At 45.3% G+C, this 25,670-nt stretch overlaps 1 protein-coding gene across 2 annotated transcripts; it reads left to right on the top strand.

Annotated features, from left to right (window-relative positions):
• On the top strand, positions 1-25,670 carry GCH1 (GTP cyclohydrolase 1). Of its 2 annotated transcripts, none has more exons than XM_074869170.1 (6): positions 1-411; positions 12,051-12,160; positions 14,427-14,482; positions 17,489-17,520; positions 18,514-18,598; positions 25,556-25,670. In XM_074869170.1, the coding sequence occupies exons 1-6, from the start codon at positions 93-95 to the stop codon at positions 25,659-25,661; spliced, it is 708 nt and encodes a 235-aa protein (XP_074725271.1). In that variant the 5' UTR covers positions 1-92; the 3' UTR covers positions 25,662-25,670. The 2 variants fall into 2 exon arrangements, with proteins under 2 accessions (XP_074725271.1, XP_074725270.1); XM_074869169.1 differs by lacking the exon at positions 25,556-25,670 and adding an exon at positions 19,290-21,689.

A 25,670-nucleotide genomic window follows, 5' to 3' on the forward strand; every position in this document is an offset into this window, starting at 1 on the left:
AGCGCTGAGGGCTTCGGGCTGAGGCGGGTTCTGGGCTCCCCCGCAGCGCGCTGTCCGCACGGGGACGGGCCGGCCGGGCCCTGCCGGCGCCCATGGCGGCGTCGCGGAGCTGTAACGGGTACGCGTGGCAGGAGAGGCCGCCGCTGCCGCCATCCTCCGCCTCCCCGGTGGCGGCGGGCGCCGAGAAGCCGCGCGTCCCCCCCGGCGGCGGTAGCGGGGACGGCTGGCGGGGCGAGCGGCCCCGCAGCGAGGAGGACAACGAGCTGAGCCTGCCCAGCCTGGCGGCCGCCTACACCACCATCCTCCGCTCGCTGGGCGAGGATCCCGAGCGGCAGGGGCTGCTGAAGACGCCCTGGAGGGCGGCCACCGCCATGCAGTTCTTCACCAAGGGCTACCAGGAGACCATCTCGGGTAGGGAGCGGTCCCCCCCGGGGCGGGCGGGCGGCTGTCACCCCGGGGAGGGATCCGGGCTGCTTTGCTACCAGCTTTCCGACTTTTATCTCTTAAAATGGGCTTCGCCACTGCCCTGCCACCGTGCCGTCCCTCTGGTGCCACTTGTCAGTAAGTCATCAGCAATATGCACTAGAAACACTTGCACCTTGGGGTTCCGTCCCCTCCTTCCCCCAATTTATGCTTTTAAACTCCATGCTGGTAAAGTTCACATTCTGTCATAAACTTCTATGCTACAGGTTTGGGTGAACAGAGCAAGCTTTCTGTTTTCTGAGATAAACTTTTCAAGCTCTGCCATAGGAACTTGTTGATTGTACCTTCCTCCATCCGGAACTGAGCTGCGCTGTGTCCAGAAGGGGTGGGGACATCTGCCTCTGTTGACAGATATAGGTAGCTTTTTCTCAGAAAAGGTCTCGTTCTGCTGGCGCTCTTATCAGGTGAGGGTTTTTCAAAGGTGGGAATGAAACCTGGGGAGGTGAGGTAAGGAGAAAGGAGGAGGTCAGGGAGATCCCTTGCCCCATCTCAGGGTCCCACCAGCAGGTGTAGAGGGGTACCCCAGGTTCGCATCCCTGCTCCAGGTGAGTGTCTTATCTGCTCGCTGACTGTGCCCCCCCTCCCCCGAGGGCAGGAGGAGAGGAACTGGGTGGGATTTGTTCTTCTTCTCACCAATAACTTCAGCGTTGTCTCTTGGTTCCAGTGCAAGGTAAATCCTGCTTGAAAATTCAGTTTTTACATCAGTTTTTCCTCTCCTTAGCCTTTCCACTAAGGACTACACCCAGTATAAACAGTAAAAAAGCACTTGGGAAGCTGAGGAATTCCCCCTTCTGGTCCTTCTTACAGTTTCCTGGTAGTTAGTGCATAAGGGATGCAAACACTGTCAGCAAGGACCTTTGAATGCGAATCAGGGAGGAGCTGAGCATGTTCTGCTCTCTGGAGCACAGCCCTGGTGAGCTGAGCCTGCCCCAGAGCTCCATCAGGGTGCTGAGCATCAGGGAGCTTCCTGCTAGCACGTCAGAGTCCTTCTCGTAAGTGCACTGTGCTTCGACTCAAAGGCTGGCTTTTGTGTTTAGTTTCTTTTTCATTTCTCAGCTGCTGGGTCTTCTGAAATAAGATTGCGTGTGACTTCTAGCATTAACTTACAGCCAGCTTATACTCGTGTGCTACTGTTGTGTCCTCTTCCCCCAAGAACAGCATTTCTGTCTTGGCGTTTGTTTTGTCTTTCAGATCAAACCAGGTTTTCAGGTTCACATCTGGAAGTAGGCTCTGGGCTGCAGTGGCCATCCTTATTCCTCTCTTCCTTTAGTCCTGCTGCACAGTGTGTTTGAGATGAGATTTTATCAGGGCCTCACCGAATGATCCTTTGTCTACTGTGAATAACTTTCCTCATTTGGGGATTGTGTGTGTCTCTTTACAGCTGTAAAACACAGGAAGTCTCTTGGTTGGCCTGCCAGTCTCTAGCAGAAGGATTTTTTTAACTGATAGTTCCTGAGCGTGAATTTCTGCCCTGAACCTGGATGAGGTTGCTGCCCACCTTAGGTCCTCTCTTATCTTGCTGCCAGTTTTGTGTGCAGTGTCATACACTCCCTTAAGTTTTTTGAATAGCTTTTTTCTGCTCTAATGTGGATTCTCTGGACCCTGAATGGTCTGTCCTAATCTCTCACATACATTTCTTTAAGCAGAGTAGTTCTGGATAGTCCCCCCCTCTGAATATCCCTCCCTGGGAGAGAGCTGTATTATATCCTGAAGTAGAAAGTGTCACTGCTAGGTGCTGTACTTTTGGACTGCTTTTTTCTTTTCTTTCTAGGAAATAAAATGAAGCTGTGATACATTCCTTCCTGTGTCAGGTGGGGAATCCTTTTACTTTCCAGCTACTCGCCTCTTCTGGCAAGTGGATGAGGAGTTGGCTGAGAGAGTTGATATGGAAGAAACTTCCCCTTGAGAGGGTTTTAAATGCATCCTGAAATGCAGAGCCAACCACTAGAAAGTCTTTGGGAACAAGGCGAGCTGTGGGACTGCAGCTTCTGCTGTTTGTCTCTGCTGCAGCATCCCGGTGTGCTGTTCACTTGGTTATGCTAATGCAACTGTCTGCCTAGCCAGGCGAGACCAGGAACTGGCTTGTAAAACAAAAAAAACCCTCAAAAACCTGAACCCTGACAAAAAGCAGCCCTGACTTCTTGTTTTCTCGGGTTTCTTTTGCAGCTTATTCAGCTCCTTATGTGGAACTGTCTGGATAGGCAGAGCTTAAAGCAGTGATTTGTGGGATGTGTGTTAAGGAGTGTGTTCAAGTTTACCCCCCAGCGGGCTGAAGATAACAGACATTTATAATAGCTGGAAATACCATCTTTTCATCAAAGGTTGCTCAAGTAAAAGCTCTGGTGGTTGTACAAACACAGGGCTAGAAGCAAGATGTGTTGCTGCAGGCACCTGTCTTCAGCTGGCCCCAGCTGACTCGCAGCCCTTGCCAGTATGCGGAAAAGTTGCCAGTCTGTACAGCCAGAAAAGAGTGACAAACCAAGGTAGTCACTGTTAGTACAGCTACAGGCTTTAAAATCAGCCCTCTGAGTTTGTCTGCGTGAGTATCTGCTTTAGACAGGCAGGAGAAAAGCCTGTTTTAACCTCTGATGGTGTTTTAACTTTCCATACGGGGACACAAAAAAAGATGCAATAGATAAATTCTGAAATATAGTGAAGGCTGGAGAGTGTAAAGTTGCAAGTACAGTGCTGGAGGTCTTCAGTGTTCAGCGTGCTTGACCGGAGCCTCACTTGCTGTAGGTGAGAACATGGGGGTTATGTGGTGGGTCACAAAAGTAAGCTACTTGAGTGCTGCCCACTGCTCTCGGAGATTAGGGATGTGAGGGGTGCCTTGCTCTTACTCATCACTGAACACTTCTGAGTGCAGCCAGGTTGCTGGAAGCTTGTGGGTTTGGGGAGGGATGGTGGCCTTACCTGCCCTGCAGCTGTCCGGCCTCTGTGGTGGCGTTGGAGGAGAAGACCAAGGGGTGCGAGTGGGGAGTTTGGTTTGAGGAACCCCTAAAACTTTTGGAAGCTGCTGAGCTGATGTGTGGTTTCAACAGAGTCAGCAAATGCGTATGGTTTTTCTTTTGAGCTTTGATTTGATACTTCACCCTTAAGAACAAACTGTTTTCTTGATCTTTTTGGTTACCGTGTGTATGACATAATACATTTGGGGCATGGTTAAAAGTGGTGGACCTTTGATCTTTCCTGGGTGTTGTCACTTTGCTTCCATGATGCCTGATTGTATTTGCATTTTTGTACTTTCTATAGTTTAACTTTGTAGTGTTGTGGGGAGGATTACATCTGAATTCTGTCCCTTCTCTCCATTCAGATTTATGTGAGTAGCAGAGAAGCTGATTCTGCTTTCCATCTTCCCCTGTGTGTGTATTTCCTGGCCTGTTTTTGATAGTGCAGAGTAACAGTGTTCCTGCTTTACCCTTTATTCATCTTTGCTATCTGAGTTCTGCAGCTGCTCAGTATTGTACTTCAGAGCCATTAGTAGAGTTTACTTGCTAAATATCTAAATCTGGCTCTTTCTGTTCTTTCTAGATTGTCTTTTCTCTTATTAATCCTAACTTTACTAAAGGCTTCAACTTCTTTCTTTGACAAAATGTATTCAGATGTATTGATCTCACTTCCCTAGTACTATAGTCATCAGACTTACATTGGAGTAGCAAGAATGCCTCCAGTGACTGCAAATAAAATCCACTTGGGGACCAGATTAAGAAATGCTACGAGTTCACATTTGGGCATCTGTGTAGACCAACAGCCACTACAGCAGAAACCTCTTAGTGTCTTGGTAAGGGTGGCAGAGCAGACAAGATACCAAAAGTTTTACTTTTCAATTTCATGCAGTGCTTCTGCGTGAGCATCCAAGAACATCCAGGGTCAGATCTACCAGCTTCATACTTCTGGGAGTAAATTATATTACAAAGTAGTAACCAGTCCTCTTGGTTAATAGAGGTGAGCAGGACTGTTGATAGCCCGTTGCCTTTATCTATCTTATAGCTGGTTTAAGCAATTGCCTGCCACACAAAGACTGAACCTCAAGAGATCTGTCCCTCCTTTTACTAAAGGCTTAATGTCACACTCAGAAGTGCTGTCTGTGAGTACATATAAATACTACAAAGCACAAGCGTGTGCAAATGCAGTACATGAGTGAATAAATAGAAGTAACAAGGTTGCCCGCGGTACTAACTTGTAACTGAAGCTGAAGACTTCAGAATCGATCTTGCTAAGCAGAGCTAACCAGTAAGTTACAGAAATGGTGTCGGTTACAGTGAGCATCAATGATGCTAGCTTCAAAAGGTAAATCATAAAGCAGTTGGTTCTGATTCTGTAATCCTGTAGGGAATATTAGGCACAGGGTTGAACAAGCTGCCTGCATCTGCAGTAGGAAGTTAACTTGTTTTCGTCATCCATAAGCACTCTAAGCAAAACAACATGTTCATTAAACAGTGTACTTGCTGGTCATGGTGATAGTTGTTACATGAATAAAGGCTGGAAGACTTTTCTGGTAGGTATGTTAGCTTTCAAGCATGTTGGCAGGTTCAGCTGTCCTTTCAGCATGTTTAATAGGGAAATGAAAATCAGAAATACTGGGAGAGGATAACTTTGCTTCCAGAACCTCTGTGGTTTGAAATGCTGCATGTATGCTTTATTTGCCTGGAAGCGAAGTGACTCTGCTGTGCAGCTTTTCTTTTAAAGCAAATAACTAGTTAGGTCTCATACAGTAGATTAACACCTGCTGAACTGTGTGTGTGTGTTGCTTTTCCTCTCTCATTAGTTATGTGCTCTTCCTATGGTGAAAGGTGAAAAAATGCAACCTTAATACTCTTTTCATCTTCTTGTCTGTTTGGATTTGGTATTTTGACAGATGACAACAATGGTGTGAGCTCGTGAATTTTTCCAAGCCTACTCAGTTTGCTGGGTATGAGAGGCGCTAAGCATCGCTACATAAAAATAGACAGGCAGTGCCTTAAACAAACAAGGCTGTTTGATCAGCAGCGCTGCCCTTTGCTAAGAGCTGCTGAGTTACTTCATTCTTTCCTGGAAACAAAGTACTGCTCCTTCTCTTGCTTCTCATAGATGCAGCAGTCTAACCTATTAACACCTTAAATATCAGCATTATTGTGGTACGGCCATGGCTTGTTTCTCGTGAACCAGAGAGTGGGAGATACAGAGTAAGGTCCTTGGGGGTTTCTTTCCTCAACCTCTACCCTCACATGAGTGAAGCCCACCGTGCTGAAGCAGGTACTCAGTGAAGTGAAACTTTGGGAACTAGGACTGTAGGACTTTGCAGGATGACCTCCCCTGCTTGTAACACTAAGCTTGTTTGGGGTTTTGTTGGGATTTTATTAAATGTCTTAACTTCTTGGATCTTGACTATTAAAGGCTTCCGATCTCTTCGTATTGTTTTCCAAAGTGTTGCTTTGTCTTCTCTGATTTTTCCTTTGTTTCAATTTCAGAAAGAAGTGTGGATGAGGGGACTCTCAGCACCTTCTATGACATGAGACATTGAAATGGTTATTGAAATTCTGATACATTTTAATGAGCATCTCCATAACCCTGCTTTCCCTCACATTAATAAATCTCCTGGCAGAAGACAACTTCTAGAACCTAATCTTAGCTTCATCTGAGCGTCTGCAATAACTGATCTCTTATAAATAGACTTGAGTCTCTCACTGCAACACGGAAAGCATCTTACAGGAAAATAAACAAATCTGTACAAATAATGGCCAGAATTACTTGAAGAGCAATAATGCTTTTCCTCCATCTTTGCTTCTATGAAATATGCCTTAAATTACACATCTGGTTCACCTCTCCTCTGGTAATGGAGGAATTAAGCTTGGCTTCTGAAGCAAACATACCTGTCTGGAGTTGAATGTCTGCTTCTAGTCCTTTGGTGTGGCAGTGATGAAATCTGGAATATTAGTCACAAACTTGTAAATTCTTTTGCATCTGAGGTTTCTCTTGATTCCTGTTAGGAAGGTATGTTATGGCAAGGAAGCCACATAGTGCCCATTTAATATTCTCTGCAGCTTTTGCCTATTTAAATAGTAATGTGGCATCTTGAGCGTTGTCTCTTTCTAGAGCTCTTCAAGACTGCTTGAAGCAAATTGCATACCCAGACCCACCCCCCTCTTTCTTAGCAATCTGAAGTCATTAATTTTCTGCAGCAGTACAAACTCTCCTTCTATGAATGTTTTTGTAGCCTGGTCCTCTTCTCTGTATGCATAACAAATTCCTGGTACCTTTTTAATACTGAAAGGCTGCAATAATTTTCTTGTTTCTTGTTTGGAATATTTTCTCTAACTACAGTTACCTGTAGTGTCATCTCATGAATAAATAAAAAATTTCAGTTTTGACTCTACATCTTACTGCTTAACCCAGCAGCAACTGAAAGGTGTTTACAACAATTTCCTTTCAGATTTAATTCTGACCCTGTAGTGTGGTTTCCCTACCACACATTCAGCTCTTAGCTCGTGTTTCTGCTCTGGCAGTTATTTGTCTTCATCAGGAGAGGAATTTCTGGAGAAAGACAGTCAAAGGTATCTGCCAACATACCCCAGCTGATTCTGCCCTAATGAATGCTTGGCCTTTGGTCTCTGGCTGATGGCACTGCTCTTCTGGAGTGTCCTCCAAACCGTGACCTGTTCCTAGGTCAGGCAAGGCCCCCTGCTACTGGTTTAGGCATAAGCTGGTCTGTTCCTGGGAGAGTAGAAGGTACCAGACCTCAGCCTGTACTTTAGTTTGTTCAAACTAACGGACATTGGTGTGGTGTGACTTGCCTCTCCCTCTCGCAGGACGTCTGCCTCCCTTGGCCTCAACCCATTCCTACGATGGCTTCGGATGTGATTTATGGGACTTATGGGTCAGGATGGAAGCGCAGGGGCTGGCAGTGAGGACAGTCTGGAGCTGTGTAACAGGTGTCGGGAGAACCTTGTGCCTTATGTATCTGCCAGGATGGATGAGCTCAAGGAACAGTATCGGGGAATCTGCTTCATCCTGTTGACGCTGAACAATCCTGAGTCTGACTCCTCTCTAAAGTGGAGCAGTGAGGCAACTTAACACCACGAGGAGGTACTTTAACTCCTAGTGAGAACAAACTACATCACTTCAGTCTTCTGTCTCCCAGGCGCAGTAAAAATGGGACATCTGAAGTGCTGTGAAGCTGATGCAGTGCTGCTCTGCAGAGCGCTGCCATCCTTCATTCCCTTCACCGACTGAGCCAGCTGCCGGGTGGGCTCTAGCTTCTCCGGTTGCCAGAGGTGCTTTTGCTTTCCCATGTCACATTAAAGCCATGCAAATAGTTTCTATAGCAACAGGTCTTTTTGCTTAGCTCTGACGCAAAATCCTAAAAGGTCTTTCTCATTCTGTCTTCATCCAATTCTGATTTTTGCTTTTATCAACTCTTTTTGAAGATAAAGTGGAAAAAATAAATTCTGCTCTGTTTCAGGAGTTAACTTGCAGCAGAGGTGAGTGTTCAGTTTTAAGAGCTCCCTGAAGTTTCTACACCAGGACTTGAACTCTGGGCTGAAGGCAAAATCCGCTGGAATCTAGACAGCACCCTGACTGTACATAAAATGTTTGTTCTTCCCTTCCAGCCATATATTCTAATTTGAGTCTTAGCTTTTCATGAACATGATGTGTCTAGGCTTAAGGACTTAACCTAGTAAATTCCCTTAGCTTTTCTGGGGCGGTGGGGAATGAAAATGGTGTTATTTGCAGTCTCCTTCAGCTTATTGCCAGGGCTTGGTGGCAGCACTTGAGCACATCTGTGACTAATAAAAGCAGAGTGAGGGGAGGTATGACTCGGAGAGGCCAAGGGACCATGTATGAACATGTCCATCTTCTTGCTAGCAGAGGAGACGCTATCTTGTTCTATCCTACTGATGCGGATGATTACGTAGGTGGTACTTGGAGGGAGTAAAAGTGTTGCTTCATTTGAGAGGAAGAATTTCTTTTCTGTATTAAGGAGAAGTAGCCTGGTGAGGAGGAGCCCATCTGAGCTGCAGCTGTCTTGTTTTGTCAGGAAACCAAGCTAGCAATATTTACTTCTAGCCCTCTTCCCTCTAAAAGCCTTGTGGACTTCCATGCTTTTACTTTGAAGATCCTGGTGCTACAGAAAGAAGGGATGGAAAAGATGCTGTTGCATTAGAAGGGTAGGTGGGTATTTCAGAGCTGAGAGACGCAGCCAGTGTAACAGCCATGTTGCTCTGGGTGAACTGAGGCCTGCAGAGGGACAACATGACTTTTGGATCTTGCCCTGACTGGCAAGAATAAATATTTTGGGACGTCCAAAAAAAACTGAAATCAAGCTAGTGAAGGAGGCAGCGTGGCCTAGTAGGTAGAACGAAAGAATGGGAAAAGAGGCACGAATTTATCCCCAGCTTTGCTTCTGGCCTGGTTAATCTGGGGCCCTGTTTCCCCTTCTGTCCTTTCAGCTCCGTTAAGTTCTCCAGAGCTCGTGCTGCAGGATGCAGGGTGAGCTTGCCAGGTCCCTGTTTGATGCTGTTGCAAATTGAATGACTAACAAAAAATAATAAAAGGCAGGCAAAGTTAGATAAAATGGTATTGCCTCCCCGCACAAAGCGTTTGAGTCTCTGCCAAATAAGTCTCTCCCGTGTAATTACTGAAAACAAGTGCTGTGGTGGGACATAGCACAGCATCTTGTCACAGCTACTCTTACCTAACTCTTTTGTCAACACAAGGCTTGGATTTCATAAAGGGAGGTATAGGGATAGACAGGCTTCAAGCTACACTTATTTTCAGGTGAGCAGGCTTGTTAAGTGTGAGCAGGAGGGACTGGAGCAGGGTAGGGGTGACTGGGGCTCTCAACACCGTGGTCATTTACTCAGGTAGTGGCCTTCAGTCTCACATTTTGTTTTACCTTTGTCTCCCTGTATCATCTGGTAGTTGTGAAGGAGGTATTGGAGGGGCTAAGGCTAAGCTGGTTTCTTACTTTATGGGCTCTGGCCCCCCCTTCTCGAGGAGTAACTGGTGCTGACTTAAAATCAGCACACCTTGCTGCAGGCAGAATGGCAGAGGTTGTGCAGCTGAGCAGGTATCATCTGTGATCTGGCTGCAACTTGCTGCTAATATTAAGTAAATCTAAGGTGCAAAATTGGCAAGACCTGTATAAATGTGAAGCGTGAAGCATCCCACAGCACCGTGGTTGTGTTCTTGATGCACGGATCCATTTGCTTATGCACCTCTAAAAATCCCATGGCTGTGAGGGGTCATTGCCCAAACTGCTGTGACTGGGCTGTAGCTGAAGAGGGGATACGCAAGAAGGATGGATGACCTTTGTGTTTCTGTTTGATGGCTTTAGCTGTGAGAAGGATGGATTTTGTTTTTTTCTCCTGAAGTTGCCCGTGTGGTACTTCCACTGGTCACTTAGCGTTCTTTTTCCCCCAGCTTTAAAAGAGGGCTAACAGCTCTCTCCATGATACAACGCAGCTCTTCAGCATTCCAGTGATAGAGTTGGGTTCCTTATATAAAGTTTCTAAGGGTCTATTAACATATATTTTATACATCAGTAAGTGCATATATGCATGTATATGAGACTTCACAGCTGAAGTACCTTCTCTTGTAGCTTTGGCCTTACCCTGTGTCACACATTACTGTGACTCTTAATGAGAATGTGGCCATTTTTGATTGTTCTGAACAGTCTGCTTTGCGAGTGTGCTGACGTAAATCCATATCTAACATCGGGCTCTGATACACTCCCAGCAAGGCTGGTATGAGCCAAGCTGGTGGTCTAATAAAAGCAGCAGTCACTCTGGAGATGCTTCGTGGATCCGTTTGGATTTTGTTTTAATAATGCTGAGCATAGTAACAGGTTTTGTGAAACCACTGTTTGCCTTTCTGCTGCAGAAATGGCATGTCTGTGGGGTGCTGTGGGAGGGAGCGAAGAACCCAGACAGCTGCTCTGTCTCCCCTTCCCTTCCTCTGAGCCTGCTCTGTTTCAGATTCTGGCTATTCCTGGCTGAATTCATGGTTATAGAACTGCATGATGCTCCCCATGTAATCAAACTCCTCTCCAGCAGTGTCTGGTGTAAACTAGACTCTGAAATTTGAAGAACAAAATCATGTGCCTTTACAGAGTTGTTTCCTGGCCTCTTTTGTGCCCTCTACTCCTGCACTCTGACCTGATCAAAAGCCTTCTGGGGTTCAGCCTCGCTGTCTTGCAGGTTGCCAGCCATTCTCAGGAGAGAACATGCGTCGCAGGCAGAACATCTTGCGCACAGTTTCCAGGGTTACCTGTGTAGTGCTGATAGCAAGCAGGAAATTAAAATGCTCCATGATGATGATACGTTATCGACAACAGATGGTGGCCATTAGGTGTACGTGCATGTCAGGGGAAGGCATAAACGCAAGTAGAGCAGACACAACTATTAGATTTGTGTAATTGCCACTGCAGGTGCTAAGCTCCACCGTGGATGAAGCAGGGCAGTCCCTGAGCACCCTACTTCCACTTCTGGCCATGGGGTATGTGACTCTGCTTCCTGGAAGTAACTCCAAGTAGTCAGTGTGGCTTCCAGCTAACTTGTTTGCAGAGTTCCATGTTCTGATTATCAGCTCTTCTGTACATCTAGTTCTCTCTTGCTATTCTCTCGGTTTAATCTCTCTCTTCTATACAGCTTTTCTCTCTTGTCCTTCAAAAGGCTTGGTCTCTTAACTTGAAACTTCTACTTTTAACCTCTGCAAGCGTGGTCCAGCTGCCTGCAATCTTTGTGGATACCCTAGTGATCTGCTGTAACCTGTGTCAGGATTGCCCGGGGACTTGTCAGAGGACTGCTAAACCTGGAAAATCAACTGAGGGTCTGTTCTGCTGAGCTCTGAGTGTCACATTGTATGTTCCTTTTCTTACTGAGCTGTCTCTTCTTCCTTCTATCATTGTGAGTTTCTCCACCTCAATTCTCTGTTAACTCTGATGTGCAGAATTAGGCCTGAGTATGCACATGCAAGCCTGCTTTCGGTTCAGGGCAGCAAATCTCTCCCCCATCTGTGGATACGGGTCTGCCTCTTGGACTTTTGTGTATGCCTAAACAGCTGCTGGCTGGTGTGCTTCAGGATGAAATAAGAGTATCTTATTTGTGTGCAAAGCTTCCTTGAAGATAGTGATGCTGATGTTGAAGTGTTTGAAGAAACTGCTGGGATGGCTTAGCTTTTCTCAAACCTCAGGCTCAACTTTGCTTGTGGTATGTGGAAGCAGTAATGGAAGCCCACTTTGAGACTTGCTCTCCTCCTCAGCACTGGCTTGATCAGCTGTGGTCTTAATTGCTCTTAAGAAGTTAGTAATTCTGCAAAGACTAGACTCGTTCTAACCTGGGCTCAAACTATTATTTAAATAAAATGCTATACACGTAGTCTGACATATCACTGTGGCAATTGTATGATCGTATGCAAACCAAAGCATACTTGTGATGTTACTCCTTACTTGCCTCCCATATCTTAACCCTAAAATCTGTATTTCTAAGAGGGCCGTGCTCTTACTACAAGCTTTCTCAGATACCGGCTGGAAGAACCTTCCATGCTTGTGCCTTTATTTTTTTTTTAATGCAAATGTTTAATTTCAGATGTTCTGAATGACGCCATCTTTGATGAAGATCATGATGAGATGGTAATTGTGAAGGACATAGACATGTTCTCATTGTGTGAGCATCACCTCGTTCCATTTGTTGGAAAGGTAACTCTTCCTCATGAAGCAAATGGGGGAAATCCATGATAAAAGACCTAAAGTACATGTAAAAGACTTCATAGTTGTAACTACGAAGCTTTTAAAGCTGTAAGTATTTACTGCTTACGGCTATGATTCTAGAAGTTAATCTTCAGAACACAAGTAAGGAAGACCTCCTTAATGGGAGTTTTATTTGGATTTAAACTCCTGAAATATAATGCTCAACCTTTCCTAGTCGAAGTAATCTAATGGTTTCTGACATTTCATATCAAAGCTCTCCTTCGTGAAGCAGCAGCAAGCCTTGAGGGCAGACATCTTGATATTAAACCAGCTCACCCTGCACGCTGACTCTGTCATGGATTTAGCTTCTGGCTCAGAGCTATCTAGTGCACATTCACCTTGGGAACCTCCCATGAGTGGAACAAACTTCTGATTAGCAGCCCTGGCTTAAATAAGCAAACCCATTCAGGGAGAGGGTGGTCAAAATTGCCCAGCAGGAGGCTGCTGGGGGTCCCATAAAAGGGGCTGGTGTGTCAGAGGATGTTGAAATTGTGATGCCAACAACTTTAAAAAGAAAATAAAAACTCTCAAGTTAACCACTTGAGTTGGTTAACTTGAGAGTTGGTTAACTGAAGAGTTCAGAGTGGATAGTCCCTTCTGCAGATCTCAGCCTCTTCACTCCCGTATCAGCACAGAAGGATGGAGCTTATTCTGATCCATCTGTTCTAGCATAAAGTACTCGCAGGCCAGAGAGTAGCAAGTGCTTTTGTTGTCTATAAAATCTGATCAGTGCCACGTATGTGCCAAGTAAACTGTCTCCCAAAAATAAAACACCCAAACAGAAACCAGCTGTTTATTTAGTTGAGTCAACTCAATTTCATCTGCTTTCTTTTCTTACTGTTAGTATTTTTTACTGGAAAACAAGGTAACTTCTTTTTCTGTGCAACCTTTCTACTTTGCGTGTTATTCTTGGTTACACATACTGTGTATTTTCTCTGCATTACTCCTGTGGCAATATATGCATTCTTTTTACATCTAGCTGTTTAGCCTCTGTGGTTTGGAGAAATCTCCTCGCAAACACCGAATTGGTCCTGCTCGTATAATGGTCTGCTAAATGACTTGGTATGCCTCTAAATATTCTCAGACTAACCATTCTCCTGTTGGGTACATCAAACAGGCTGCAAATACTGACCAGTAGGTCTTGTATTTGCAGTTCTATTTTAAATGAAATGAAGAAATTTACAAAAATACTCCATGGGCAACAGGATTCAATGCTTATTTCTGAGTTTTGTCTCTCACTTTATCTGAAATGTTTCATGTCTTTTCAGGTGTCAGTGGGTTGATTACCCAACAGAAGTGATAGGAATGAGCAAGTTAGCCAGGTAATTAGGTGCACTGTGGTACCTCTAACTGCAGGTACAGCAATGGGGCCTCTAGGCAAAGCACTAAGACAGAATCCTACACTGACTCCCCTACTGTATCTTGGCTAATTTTTCAAGTCTCTGGTACGGTGACACAAATGCTGGTTTATAATCTGTTATAGCTGTAAACCCACTTGAATTCAGTAGCCTGTGTTGCTTTCTAAAAACAAGAAGGTAAATGCCTTTCCCCCTACCTTTGTATCAGCATTTTTCTGCTAAAGACCTTATTCCAACTTAGTGCAACTACGGTTCAGTGTGAATGTTCAGCAAATCCATACTTGAGCAGGATGGAAGTTGACTAAATCGCACATTGATCTATGATACTACCAAAGGGGAAAAAAAAAAAAACCCAAAACACAGTGCAGCCCTGATTTTGGTGGCTAAGTACTTCTTGCCATCACAACTTTCACTGGAAGTCAAGTACCCTCCCTGTCCCTCTGCTCCATAAATCCATTTTAGGTCTTGAAAGAAAAGCATGTTTATTTTAGGCAAACAGAGCTGTGCTGAGCTGAGTAACAGGCTGCTTTTTGTACCCAAACGTAGTAGTACTGTGTAGCATTCCTGAGACTTGGAACATAAGCCTTGACTCTTCAAGAGTTGTGATTTTTCTCCCCCTCAGAAAACTTACCTATTCTTCACCAGGACACTGACCTCACCAGGCATTTACAGTCTCCGTTAGCTCCACAATTTTCCAGGCTTGCATGGTGGCTTGTTCCTCCCACATGCTAAGACTTCTGGACTGTTCCAGAGTTAGTTCTGGGGCAAACGCACATCCTCATTCTCTATGCATGAGTTTCATATGCATTTGGAAGCGTGGTTTTGATTCTGTTAATGGTTTGTTCTCCTCTGTCTAGGTACATATTGGCTACCTTCCTAACAAACAAGTACTTGGCCTCAGCAAGCTTGCTAGGTAAGTGTTAATGTAATGAAAGTGATGCTAATTTCTAAAAAGGATTCCAGGCTGTGCTAACTCTGCTAATCTTTCTAATCTGGTCCCCCTCTAAAGCTCAGCCCACTTTGTGTCCTGGATTTGGATTTAGACCAATCCTCAGCATTATGTTTTTTGTGGAGAGGACAGATAAGTCTTAGAGCTCTCTGTGAATTCACATCAGTCGACTGTAGTAGAGCCGTAAGGCTTTTGTACGTTCATCCAAAGCGTTGGTGTCTGCAGGGAGCACACAAGCAAGAACAACAGAGAATTTGGTCGTGTTCTAAGGCAGGCCACCAAAACCAGTGGGGATCTCTAGCTATTTACTACTTGTGTGTATACTGACCGATAAGAACGAAAATCCCAAACTTTGAAACTGTAAATGAAACATGTTCTATGGATAGAAACTGAATCTAAAGCTTTCATCTGTTAGCTGACTCTTCAGATAAATTTGGCATTTCTTTCTTTCACCCGAGACCTGCTGAGAGCGCCGTGGGGTAGATTTTTATAGATCAGGCTCAGCCTAAGAAACAAAGCAATTATGATACACTTGAGAAATCCATTTGTTATGTAAAATAGCTTTTCCCTTAGTGAGTGCCCTTGGATCAGTTGTTGCACTGAATCTTGTTATAAAGTGACACTTTCTAGTTCTGATGAGGAAGAAGATGGTAGATCCTGTCAATAATCAGATTATTTGGGGCCAGAGTGGAAGAGTCTCTTGAGAAATGAATCTGAAAAATTGGCTGTAGTTCAGAAAGACCACATAGGTTTTGCTTATATTTTCCCTGATATGTCTGTTAATCTTGCGTAGTTCCAATAATACTAATGAGAATTAGCCTTGTAAATCTGTATGCCTGCTGGGTTTTCTTAGCAGGTAAGAAATGTGTGGGATATGACACTAAAATGCTTTAAAGTCAATCAGCTCTGTTCTGTGCTCTGCTTGCACAACAGTGAGTTTGGTTTGGAAGTGGAAGGGCCCTTGGAAGTCACATTTTTGTTAACGTAACCTCATAGTACAGGGGGAACCATCTACATGTCTTCTAGCCGTGCTTATAGGAGTGGACTTTGCTCTGATTAAAACGCTGAAACTGGCAGTTCAACATTTAAATTTTTTCTTACATGTTTTCTGTGGCTGTACCGAACTGCTGAAGTTGTGGGGTGAGGTTCTGAGCTGTCAGCGCTGCAGCTGCTGAGCGAAAGACTTTACGCTTGGGGATGTCTGTGCAAGAGTTCACAGCTTATGTTGTGTGTTGGCTGGCACTTGTGTGGCTGGATCTTTTTAAGTGGTGTGGGGTTTTTCTTTTTGAGTTGGATTTCTGAAGGCGAACATCCTTCCTGAAGAGACTGTCTTTAGCACTTGGTTTCATTTCTGCCTGGCTTGAATGCAGGATTAAAGATCACATTTGAAATACACATCAGTTGATTTGTGCTTGCTCTGGTCTCCAGTTAACTCAAGAACTGCAGATGTAAAAAGGAGCTTAAAACTGTCTTTGGTGATTTTTAATGCAAGTGGCAACATGGTGCTAGAAGTGTACAATTTTCCTACTATTTATTCTCAGTATAGAAACATGCATGAATATGTGCATGGCTTCCTGCACTGTGCTTGAAAGGTTCAATCTTGCCTCTTTTTCAAGTTAGGGTAAAACTCCCATATACTGCAATAATGAAGAGATTAGATTCTTGTATAACAAAATGTTCTCAGTCCTCACTTGCTTTTGAGTTCTTACTGTGAAGAGATTGGTGGGCCAAACAGTGCTTCCCCTTGGTGCCCTATATAATACAACCAGTGTTCAAACGAAGATTTGTGAGGCTGTTGGTACTGTAGGCGTAATCTTTCGTAATAGGATTAGTCTAATGTGTGAGTTTCTGTAGTTGTGGATGACCTGTATTCAGTAAACAAACATCTTTCTTTGGATTTTAAGCTCAGCCTTGAAAATGCTAATGCAAATAACTGTTTTTACATTAATATGCATATAGGACCACTTATATGCAACACCAGTGTAAAAATATCTGAGCATCGGCTTGTTTCCTATCCATACATTTAGTCTAAATATTATGTTGCTTTGTTTAGAAGAGCTGTAACAACCATTTCATTTCTGGAGGGGAGTTTCTGCATATAATTCTCTCTCCAAAACAGCAGGCAAGTCTCATTGTCAGAAATGCTTCTTGTAACTAATGCCTCAGGCTGTCAGCCAGTGTCTGGTTTTTGTCTAGTCTGACCAGATGGGTATTGAAGCTTTCTATAGCATCTTCTTTATATGGCCACTTGACGTCTAATTAAGCATTTGAGGTTGGCACGAATAACCCATTGACTTACAGAGCAGTTCTAAGACTTTTCTTGAATGTGTGGATTAGAGTACTGTGGCGATAAATGACGGTAGTGTCACTTGTGTTGCCCCACAAATGGCTTAAATTTGAAGTCAGGTTCGAGGGGAGCATTAAGGAGCTCTCTGCATTGAAATGTGGAGGATGGTGTGATGTATGGGTGGAGAGTATCTGTTTTAAATAAAACCAATTCTGTCTCTTAGTTAAATTTGTGGTTAAACGCAAGAATCCAAACCATCTCTTGTTTCACTTCAGTAGCCTTCTGGGAATCTCAATATCTGAATTGTCCTTAAAACAGCTTTTGGTTCCGATCGAAGTGAAAGGAGGTAGCCTGACCTCAGTTCAAGGATTACCTTCTAGGGAGTCTTTGGGCCTGGATTCCCTTGCAACTGTGTGAGACAGGAGGGTGGTGGTACAAGTAATTTAAAAGGAAACACCAATGGAAGAAACTCTAAGGAGAAGTGACAGGTTTGCCCCTGAAATAGTCTCTGGGGTGGCAGGTAGGGGGAACCTGTCACTAAACACAGTGACGTGCTGAGGGAAGTCCTCGAGCGATGCCAGCCAGGGTCTGTACAGTGGTCTTGTTTGATAGTGTCAGGTTAATTGTGAAGATCAGACAGATGGGAATAACTGTAACATTGTCTTTTTTTCTTTCTCCTTCAGGATTGTGGAAATATACAGTAGAAGATTACAAGGTAAACAGATGAATTTTTGGTTTTGTTGTGTGCACTTCTTTGCTAGCCAGCTCAGGGTGATGGTAGGTGGACTATAGCTGTGCAAATTTTAGTGTCAAGATAAACACTGTGTTCTTGAACGGGTGTTTCTCATCTGTCTTCTTACTTAGCCTCTGCATTTCCAGTGAAGGGTAAAATCTGCCTATGAAAATAGACGTAGGCAGTAACTGATTCAGAGGATAAATGTGCTACAAGATACAGCTGCCAGGAATAACTAAACTAGTATTGGATGCTGCTGGAGGTGAACTCTCCTACAGATAATCTGAGAGATGCCTTCAAGAATTCTCCTCTGAAGAGACGAAGCCAGAGCTGCCATGTTATGGACTGCCTGCCTGCTGCCCCTGAGAAGTGGAGGAAGCTGCGGGATCTGAGGCTTTGGGCTGGGCTCAGCCTGCTCTCATTGTCCTGCAGTTAAATTTGGCCTGTTCTTGGTGACAGAAGTCTTGGTGACCTTGAGGTGTCAGAGTGGGGAATAGAGGGTGCTAGAGCTGCAGGAAGTAAAGCTTCACAGGACAATAGACTCTCTTAATTTGCTTGTTTTTTTTTAAATCTCCATTTCCTTTCTTTAAAAAGAGAAATTGTCTGTAGGGAATAAATCGTGCAGCAGTAAAGCCAGTGAACAAATACATAAAAACTGAAAGAAAATAGGGAAGCAAGAAAATCTAACTGCATAATAGCAAATGTAAGAGCTGTTATAACAAATCATGGTAATGCAAAGTTCCTGCAAAGGCTTAATGCAAAATGACTCCCGTTACAAACAAGCAAATAAAAGCTCTGTGCCAGGATACAAAACATAAGGTTGGGTTTGGTACTAATAAAACTTACTTAGGAAGAGCAGTATGTGTGGGTGGGTGGTGGTGGTGGTGAAGAACAGGCAGACCTCTCGAGGTAGGGGTGGTACGTTGATGCTAGTCAGATTTAACACCATGTCTGACCTGCCTCTTGTTCTTTCAGTCCAGGAACGCCTTACCAAACAAATCGCAATAGCCATCACGGAAGCCTTACAGCCCGCTGGCGTTGGAGTGGTTATTGAAGCGACGTAAGTCACTCTGAGCTGTTCCGTGGTAGTGGGTGGGCTGGGTGTGATTCCAGCTGTGCGCCGCAGAGCTGTCGTGTGTTGCCTCCTTGGCTGCGGTAGCTGTGTGCTGTGTGTGTTTGAGGCAGAGTGCAGGCAGGAGTCATCCTTGCTCGCTCAGGGAAATGGCCTGGTGGGTTGGAGCCATTTAAAGGACAAGAGGGAATGGCCTCAAGCTGCGGCAGGGCAGGGTCAGACTGGCTCTTAGGAAGGATTTCTTTGCAGAAGGGGTTGTTGGACATTGGAATGGGCTGCCCAGGGCAGGGGGGGAGTCCCCATCCCTGGAGGGGTTGAAGAGTCGGGTTGACCCAGCGCTGAGGGATCTGGTGGAGTTGAGAACGGTCAGTGTGAGGTTAATGGTTGGACTGGAGGAGCTTCAAGGGCTTTTCCAACCGAGATGATTCTGTGAAAGCTTGATCTTTTCTTGGGATTTTCTTGGGATCTGAGGAGAGGAGGCAGGGCGCTGGGTGTTTGGCTTGCTTTTCCTGAGAGGACAGCTGAGGTACGACTCACAGATGTCCATTCTGGATATGGAGGTCTCGTCACTTCCCCAGAATTTATTGTGACCGTGTAAGAGACATCTCTTTGTAGGATTGCTTATTTCTTTTCAGTTTATTGATGCCTGGTTTATCGACTCCCCTCTCATTTCTTCTAGGCATATGTGTATGGTCATGCGTGGGGTACAGAAAATGAACAGTAAAACAGTAACCAGCACAATGTTGGGGGTATTCCGGGAAGATCCAAAGACCCGTGAAGAATTCTTGACACTCATCAGGAGCTGAAACTGTGTTCTTCTCTAAATGCACTCTGGAGATTGTTCTGTCCACTGTCACTGTCTGTTCTTACTTGTTCCTACATCTCACTTTTAAACTAAGTCGTTGTGAATTGTTGTCATAATCTTTGTGAGATGAAGTCTTTGTGCAGTAGAAGACTTCTGATGGCAAATGACAAATGTATCGATGAGTTAGGCTCCTCCTGGATTTCCAGTGACGCTGACATCACAGAATTATAAACTATGGATAGGGTTTTGGAGATGGTTTTTCCATCTATGATGCAGAACATACTGTTGTTAGGAGAAAAGTGGGGGTTGGGAGTGAAATGGATATTTATGAAAGAGTTACGTTTGTTAGAGTAAATATGGAGCAGCACAGGAAACAAATGAAAGGCTGTGGATCCTTGTAGGACCACTTACACTGCAAATACTGTACCTCTGCTGAAAAGGATGGTCCTGAATTATCTCTGACTATATTTTATTACAAGTCCTGTAGTGGTCGTTTCAGTATCTGGATATGTGTGTTATACCTCTTTGAGATGTTACTTCTGGTGGTGTTTTTACATTCTTGCTAGTATTAACCCTCCTTTTTTGTGTGTTTTTTGTTTGAGAAACTGAAAACACATTTTTCCTAGCCTCTTACCATGCAGGGAATTAACTTCTGAATTATTTGGGGCACAGTCTTATCTCAATATAAAGGGTTTTATGCACCTTTTTCTCTGTGCCTCAGAATGTCTGACCACTTTAACTGTCAGTTTCTTACTATTTTTAAGCAAACGTTAACAGGGGGAGGAAAAAAACCCCCAGAGTCTGTCTGCAAAGTGCTAAGATATCCAAAGAGGTTTTTAATAATATTTATATCTTGAGCTTTCCTTCATGGATTTCCATGGGTTAGACTGAGAAGCTAACACTAGTCTGATGATCTGAAAATGAAGATTTCTCTTTAAGCATTTCAAGATTTGCATCTCATAAATGTTGGACCAAAGGTGGGCACTGAAATCCTCAACACAGCACATTGTACCTCTCCTGCCTGATGGCAGGTCATTCCAGGGCAAAGTAACCTGAAATGACGACTTATTTCGTAAGATCGATTGAGAAAAGCATTTCCATGGCCATCAAAATGAATTAGACCACATTTTCCTGTGTATGTGGCAACCTCTGTATGTGGCAGTATTGGTACAAAAAGTCTCAGTCAGCTGGACTTGGCTGAACTTCTTACACTTTGTTACAATTTTAATGGCTGTTTTGTAACTCCTAATTGGGAAAACATGAGGCACAAATGAAAACCACCCTTTTCAAACCAAGCACAGGAGGCAAAAGTTAAAAATGGAAATGTCAGCCAGGGGTGTCAGATGCCCACAGTGCAGGTTCCCACAGTTGTATCTGCTCTGCTGAATATACTCCAATATGTCCTGTACGCTGACCTAAAAGGCAGTTCCTGGTCTGGCAAACTCCATCTTACCAACATTCCTGTCTCTGGCTTCAACCCATGTAGGAAACAAAATGAAAATCATGTCCGGTCAAATTGCTGTTGGGCCTAAAGAACTTGCAAGAACAACCACCTCGTGTGTTTAATTACACTCATCTTACCTTGATGACCTTCACAGCATTATTGGAAAAATCTTTTATAATATCCTCTGCCCTGGATCCTGTAGAGTTAGGTGCTATAAAAGTGTTTGTCTGCTGGTGTAAACAAGCTGTGTTGCACATTTATAAAATACACTAACTCTACGGCATTTGTTTTCCTTAGATGATTGAGAGCAGATATTGCCACTCTCCAGGACATGTTTCAAATATCCAGCTGAAAAGCCTTAAATCTTTCTTGCCTGAAGTCTAGAGGAAAACTCCTTCTCTTTTTAGCTCCGCAACTGGAAGGAGAATTTGAGAACCAAAGGGGCACACGCTAGTACATTTGTTTCTTTTCGCTTGCTTTAGTTTGGAAATTAAGTCTCTGTAAAACTCTGTCTCGCTCCTGAGGTAATGAAAAGGTTGTGTTTTAACCACTTATCTCCATTCAGGATAAAGTTCACCTTGCGCCACCACTGTGTTTTATTTCCATCTGACCTGTAGTCCTTAAAACATACCCCTCTATACTTGTGGCCTTGGATTTTGTTCACATTTTTGTTGTTGTAAGACTTGGTGCATTTGTTGGAGCATTAGTATTGTTCAAGTACACAAGCTTTAACTACACCCAGTGTGTATATATGTATAGTACGTACAGCCTGCTGTTGTACCACGTAAAAGTCCGTTGTCTCCTCAACATTAAAGCACAGTATCACCCTTTGGAGTGGTTGTGTCCTTGGTGACTTGGAGGCGAGGGCATCACATGAGGAAAGGGCACAAGATCCCTCTCCCTGTGAGGAGATGTTGGATTCCTCTTCTGGGCCAGTAGTTGCTGTTGTCTGCAGATGAGGCCTCATTTTATTGACTGGGCAGCAAAAAAACCTCCAGGATTTGGTGTCACCTCCTTCTTATGGGTCCTTGGTGCCGGAGGAACCGACGCTGGGGCAAGGGAAGCGGGAGACAGTTGCGTGTGTGGAGGCTCCCGTGGGCTTCTACTCCTTTTGTCTGCTTCTTCAGCTGTTCTGGGTGCCTCATCACACTTTACTGAGGAAATACCTGGATCCTGGCCAAAGGTTTAAATACCTGAACAAATCTATCTTAACAGGTGCTGTGATGCGACAGGAGACCTTGAAGCTGAAGTCTTGGTTGGGTCACCCCACCCTGCGCCAGTAAAACTGTACTGCTCTTCTTAAAGACCCTCCTGCAGTCCTCCCAGGATGCAGATATTGCTGAAATTCAGGGGTAAAATAAAAATTCACAGATCCCAGCCTCCTGAGGAGCGTTATAGGCAGCGCTTTGCCAGCGGAAGGGGGACGGCATGGGCTGTGTGTGCACACCCATGGATGGCATTGCAGTCGCCCTGTCACCTCTCGGCGTCACCGAAGGAAAGCGGGCTGTGCCTGTGTGCTCCAGGGAGGTCCCTCCACAGCCCTTTCACACTTCATATTTGCTTTTCTACGTTGCCAGATGCTTTCAAGGGGCACAGACGGTGTCCGGGCTGCGGTTGGAGCCGTGACTGTGACAGATGAGCTGCCCGACCTCTGGCCGGAGCCCTCATCAGGATGAGAAAAAGAGAGGAAAAAGAAGAAATTAAATGCCTGTCTGAAAATTAACTCTATCTCAGGCAAAACCAGCACAGCTTCTTTAATCTCTTACCTACTTCTCTGTGCCGAAGCACGAGATCAACCAGGCCAGGGTGGGGAAAAGCCAAGCAGAGAGGTTTTTGGGCAGCAGGCAGGGCTGGGGAGTCTGCTGGTACAGCGTGGCTTTGTGGGTGAATGCTGTGGCGGTCAGAAATGGAGAAGGAATAATGAATGAAAGTCCCCTCCAGCCTTTTGTGTTTTTGATATATTTTTTTTTTTTCCAATTGGTCTGTCCTATTTGGAAATAACCCTCCTGGAAAGCCCCAGGAGCATTGTCAGGAATTGTCTTTGTTGTGAAGCTGAGTTACTTCTGTGTTTCCCACGGTTGTATATTAAAGCTGGTGGTTGTGGTAGGAAACAGCCTGTTTATCAAAACAGGCACTTCTGCAAGAAATTTCTTATTCCTTGCATCTTGATTTTTTTTTTTTTTAGGTGTGGGATTGGGAAGGAGCCTCCCTGGTTTTGTGATCATGGGAAAAACTCTTTTCACTGGGCTGAAAAAATACTCAGTTTGGAAGGGTTTACAGCTCAAAAAAACCCAGAAGGGTGCGATAACCAAATCTGTAAAAGAACCAAAATCTGTAATTAAGGTGACATCCTCCCATCCCTTTCTCCCAAGATCCATCTGCTTTATCACCTGCTCATTTCCTGATACCCTCCAGTGATATGTGTTTCTTCTCTTTTTTTTTTTTTTTTTCTCAGGAATCTCCCATTTAAGCAGCTTCTTTGTGGTTTTTCTATCACTGTGGTTTACTTTTGGGGGTCTCCCATCATCTCCTGCACCCATGTGCTGTGGAGTGACTGGCCAGCAAGTCCCGGGGCTGTGCCCAGCCAGGTCCCTGGTGCAGGCTCTTTGGTCCTCTCCCTTCACGTTCCACCTCTAGGCGCAGGTTTATACTCTGGTTCAGGCAGATGTTCACAGTGAGGAGCCCCGGGAGGTGCTGAGTCCTGCTTATCACGCAGTGTGAAGAGGTGACCTTGGTTCCCTCCCTGCAGAGACCTGGCTGGTGGGTCACTCGCTCCGCCAGCATGTCCCGATGTCCCTGATGTCTCCTGGAAACCGTCTTCATGCTCCCAAGGCCACGGTAGATTTTTCTTCTCTGCTGAAAAGCGCAAATCCCCAAACTTTTTCCTCAAAGCACCCTCTTGCGTACAAGATCCTGCTGCTGGTCAAGATGTGTCAGGCAGGTGGTGACTAACTGCCTGCAGACATCAGAGCTGTCAGCCCAACCCAACCTGTCCCCAGGGGAGCTCACGGAGACATGGCTAGCCTTGGGGTGAGGTCTTGGAGAGGGAGGTTTGAGGAACCTGGCGCAGAACCAGCAAGCTGGGAAACCCTGACAGATGGCTAACCTGCAGCTCAGAGCCTTCAGTGGCGGGGAGTTGCGAGCCAGAGTAGGACTGGGGTGGCCATCGGTGCAACATGGGCTTCTGAGAGGGTGGCTGTTGTCCACGTCTCACCCAGGCTGAGTGCCTGTCAGCACCTGGGGGAGCATCAGAAAAGCCCTGCCTTTCCTTGGGCATTTTAGCCAGGGGATCCTAAAACAGGCTCTTTCTAGCCAAAAATCTACCTCCTGAGCAGCTGCAATCAAAGGCTCTGATCATCCTGGAGGCTTTATGCAGCAGTCCCAACCTTCTAGCAGCTCATAATTGCTTAATGAGCTCAAATTGCTCATTACCTGGCCTCTGGTTTCTGCTCCCGCTCTCTGGAGTGAGTTGTGGTGTTGGGAAAGAGCCCCCAGTCAGCTGTGCCCTTTGAGCTGTGGCTGAGCCCTTCTGCCCAACTCCTGGAAATAACCTTTGTGAAAAGCTTTGCCTTCTAGTTGTGTTTAAAGTTGCAGCCGTGATGTAGTAGCTGAGAGGATATAAAACATTAAAGCTCTTTTTAATAAGTTTTTGGCTGGGCTGTTAACAGGGACAGCAAATAAATCACAGTATTCAAAGAAATTTTGCTAAAATACCCAAAGAATATAATCACGAGGAATTTATTAATTTTTTTGAACAACTTTGTATTGTGGTTTTGGTGTTGGGGTTTGCAGGGGCAGTTTTGGCAGAGTGGACCGTACCACGTTACCTCTCTATTTGCTCTGCTGCTCCGTATTGAGATTGCAACAGTAAAGCAAAGGTTAAAAATCCACCATAAGCGCAGGTCACTGAGCTATAGGGGCCTGGAAACTCTTTTAAAAGTGCTAAGGCAAACCACAGTGGTGCTTCATTGGCCTGGGGTGTATAAATGCCATCCTGGGAGCAATTCCTGGGTGGGTGCCCACCACCCAACCTTCAGGTGTGATGTGGGGAACCCCTCACCATGCTATGGGAGGCCCATACACCCTCACAGCATCCTCTACACCCTCACAGCATCCCACTGGTCTCCTAGAGAAGCTGTACCTCACTGTACTCGGCACTGGTGAGGCCGCACCTCGATGACTGGGTTCAGTTTTGGGCCCCTCGCTACAAAAAGGCCATTGAATGACTCAAGCGTGTCCAGAGAAGGGCAACGGAGCTGGTGCAGGGTCTGGAGCACAGGTGTGATGGGGAGCGGCTGAGGGAACTGGGGGGGTTTAGTCTGGAGAAGAGGAGGCTGAGGGGAGACCTCATGGCCCTCTACAGCTCCCTGAAAGGAGGGTGCAGAGAGGGGGGATGAGTCTCTTGGGCCAAGGAACAAGCACCAGGACAAGAGGGAATGGCCTCAAGCTGCGCCAGGGCAGGGTCAGACTGGCTCTTAGGAAGTATTTCTTTGCAGAAGGCGTTGTTGGGCGTTGGAATGGGCTGCCCAGGGCAGGGGGGGAGTCCCCATCCCTGGAGGGGTTGAAGAGTCGGGTTGACCCAGCGCTGAGGGATCTGGTGGAGTTGGGAATGGTCAGTGTGAGGTTCATGGTTGGACTGGAGGAGCTTCAAGGTCTTTTCCAACCGAGATGATTCTGGGATTCTGTATTTCTTTAGTTCCCTTGGCAGCCGTGCACCGACCTTCCAAAGAGCTGCAGGAGTGGGTGGAGGAGGTGACCGCCGCCGCTCCAGCCGGGACATGCTGTGGCGCATCCACGTGTAGGAAAAAGGC

The sequence above is a fragment of the Strix uralensis genome, chromosome 4 (genome assembly GCF_047716275.1).
Source record: "Strix uralensis isolate ZFMK-TIS-50842 chromosome 4, bStrUra1, whole genome shotgun sequence".
Taxonomy (NCBI): domain Eukaryota; kingdom Metazoa; phylum Chordata; class Aves; order Strigiformes; family Strigidae; genus Strix; species Strix uralensis.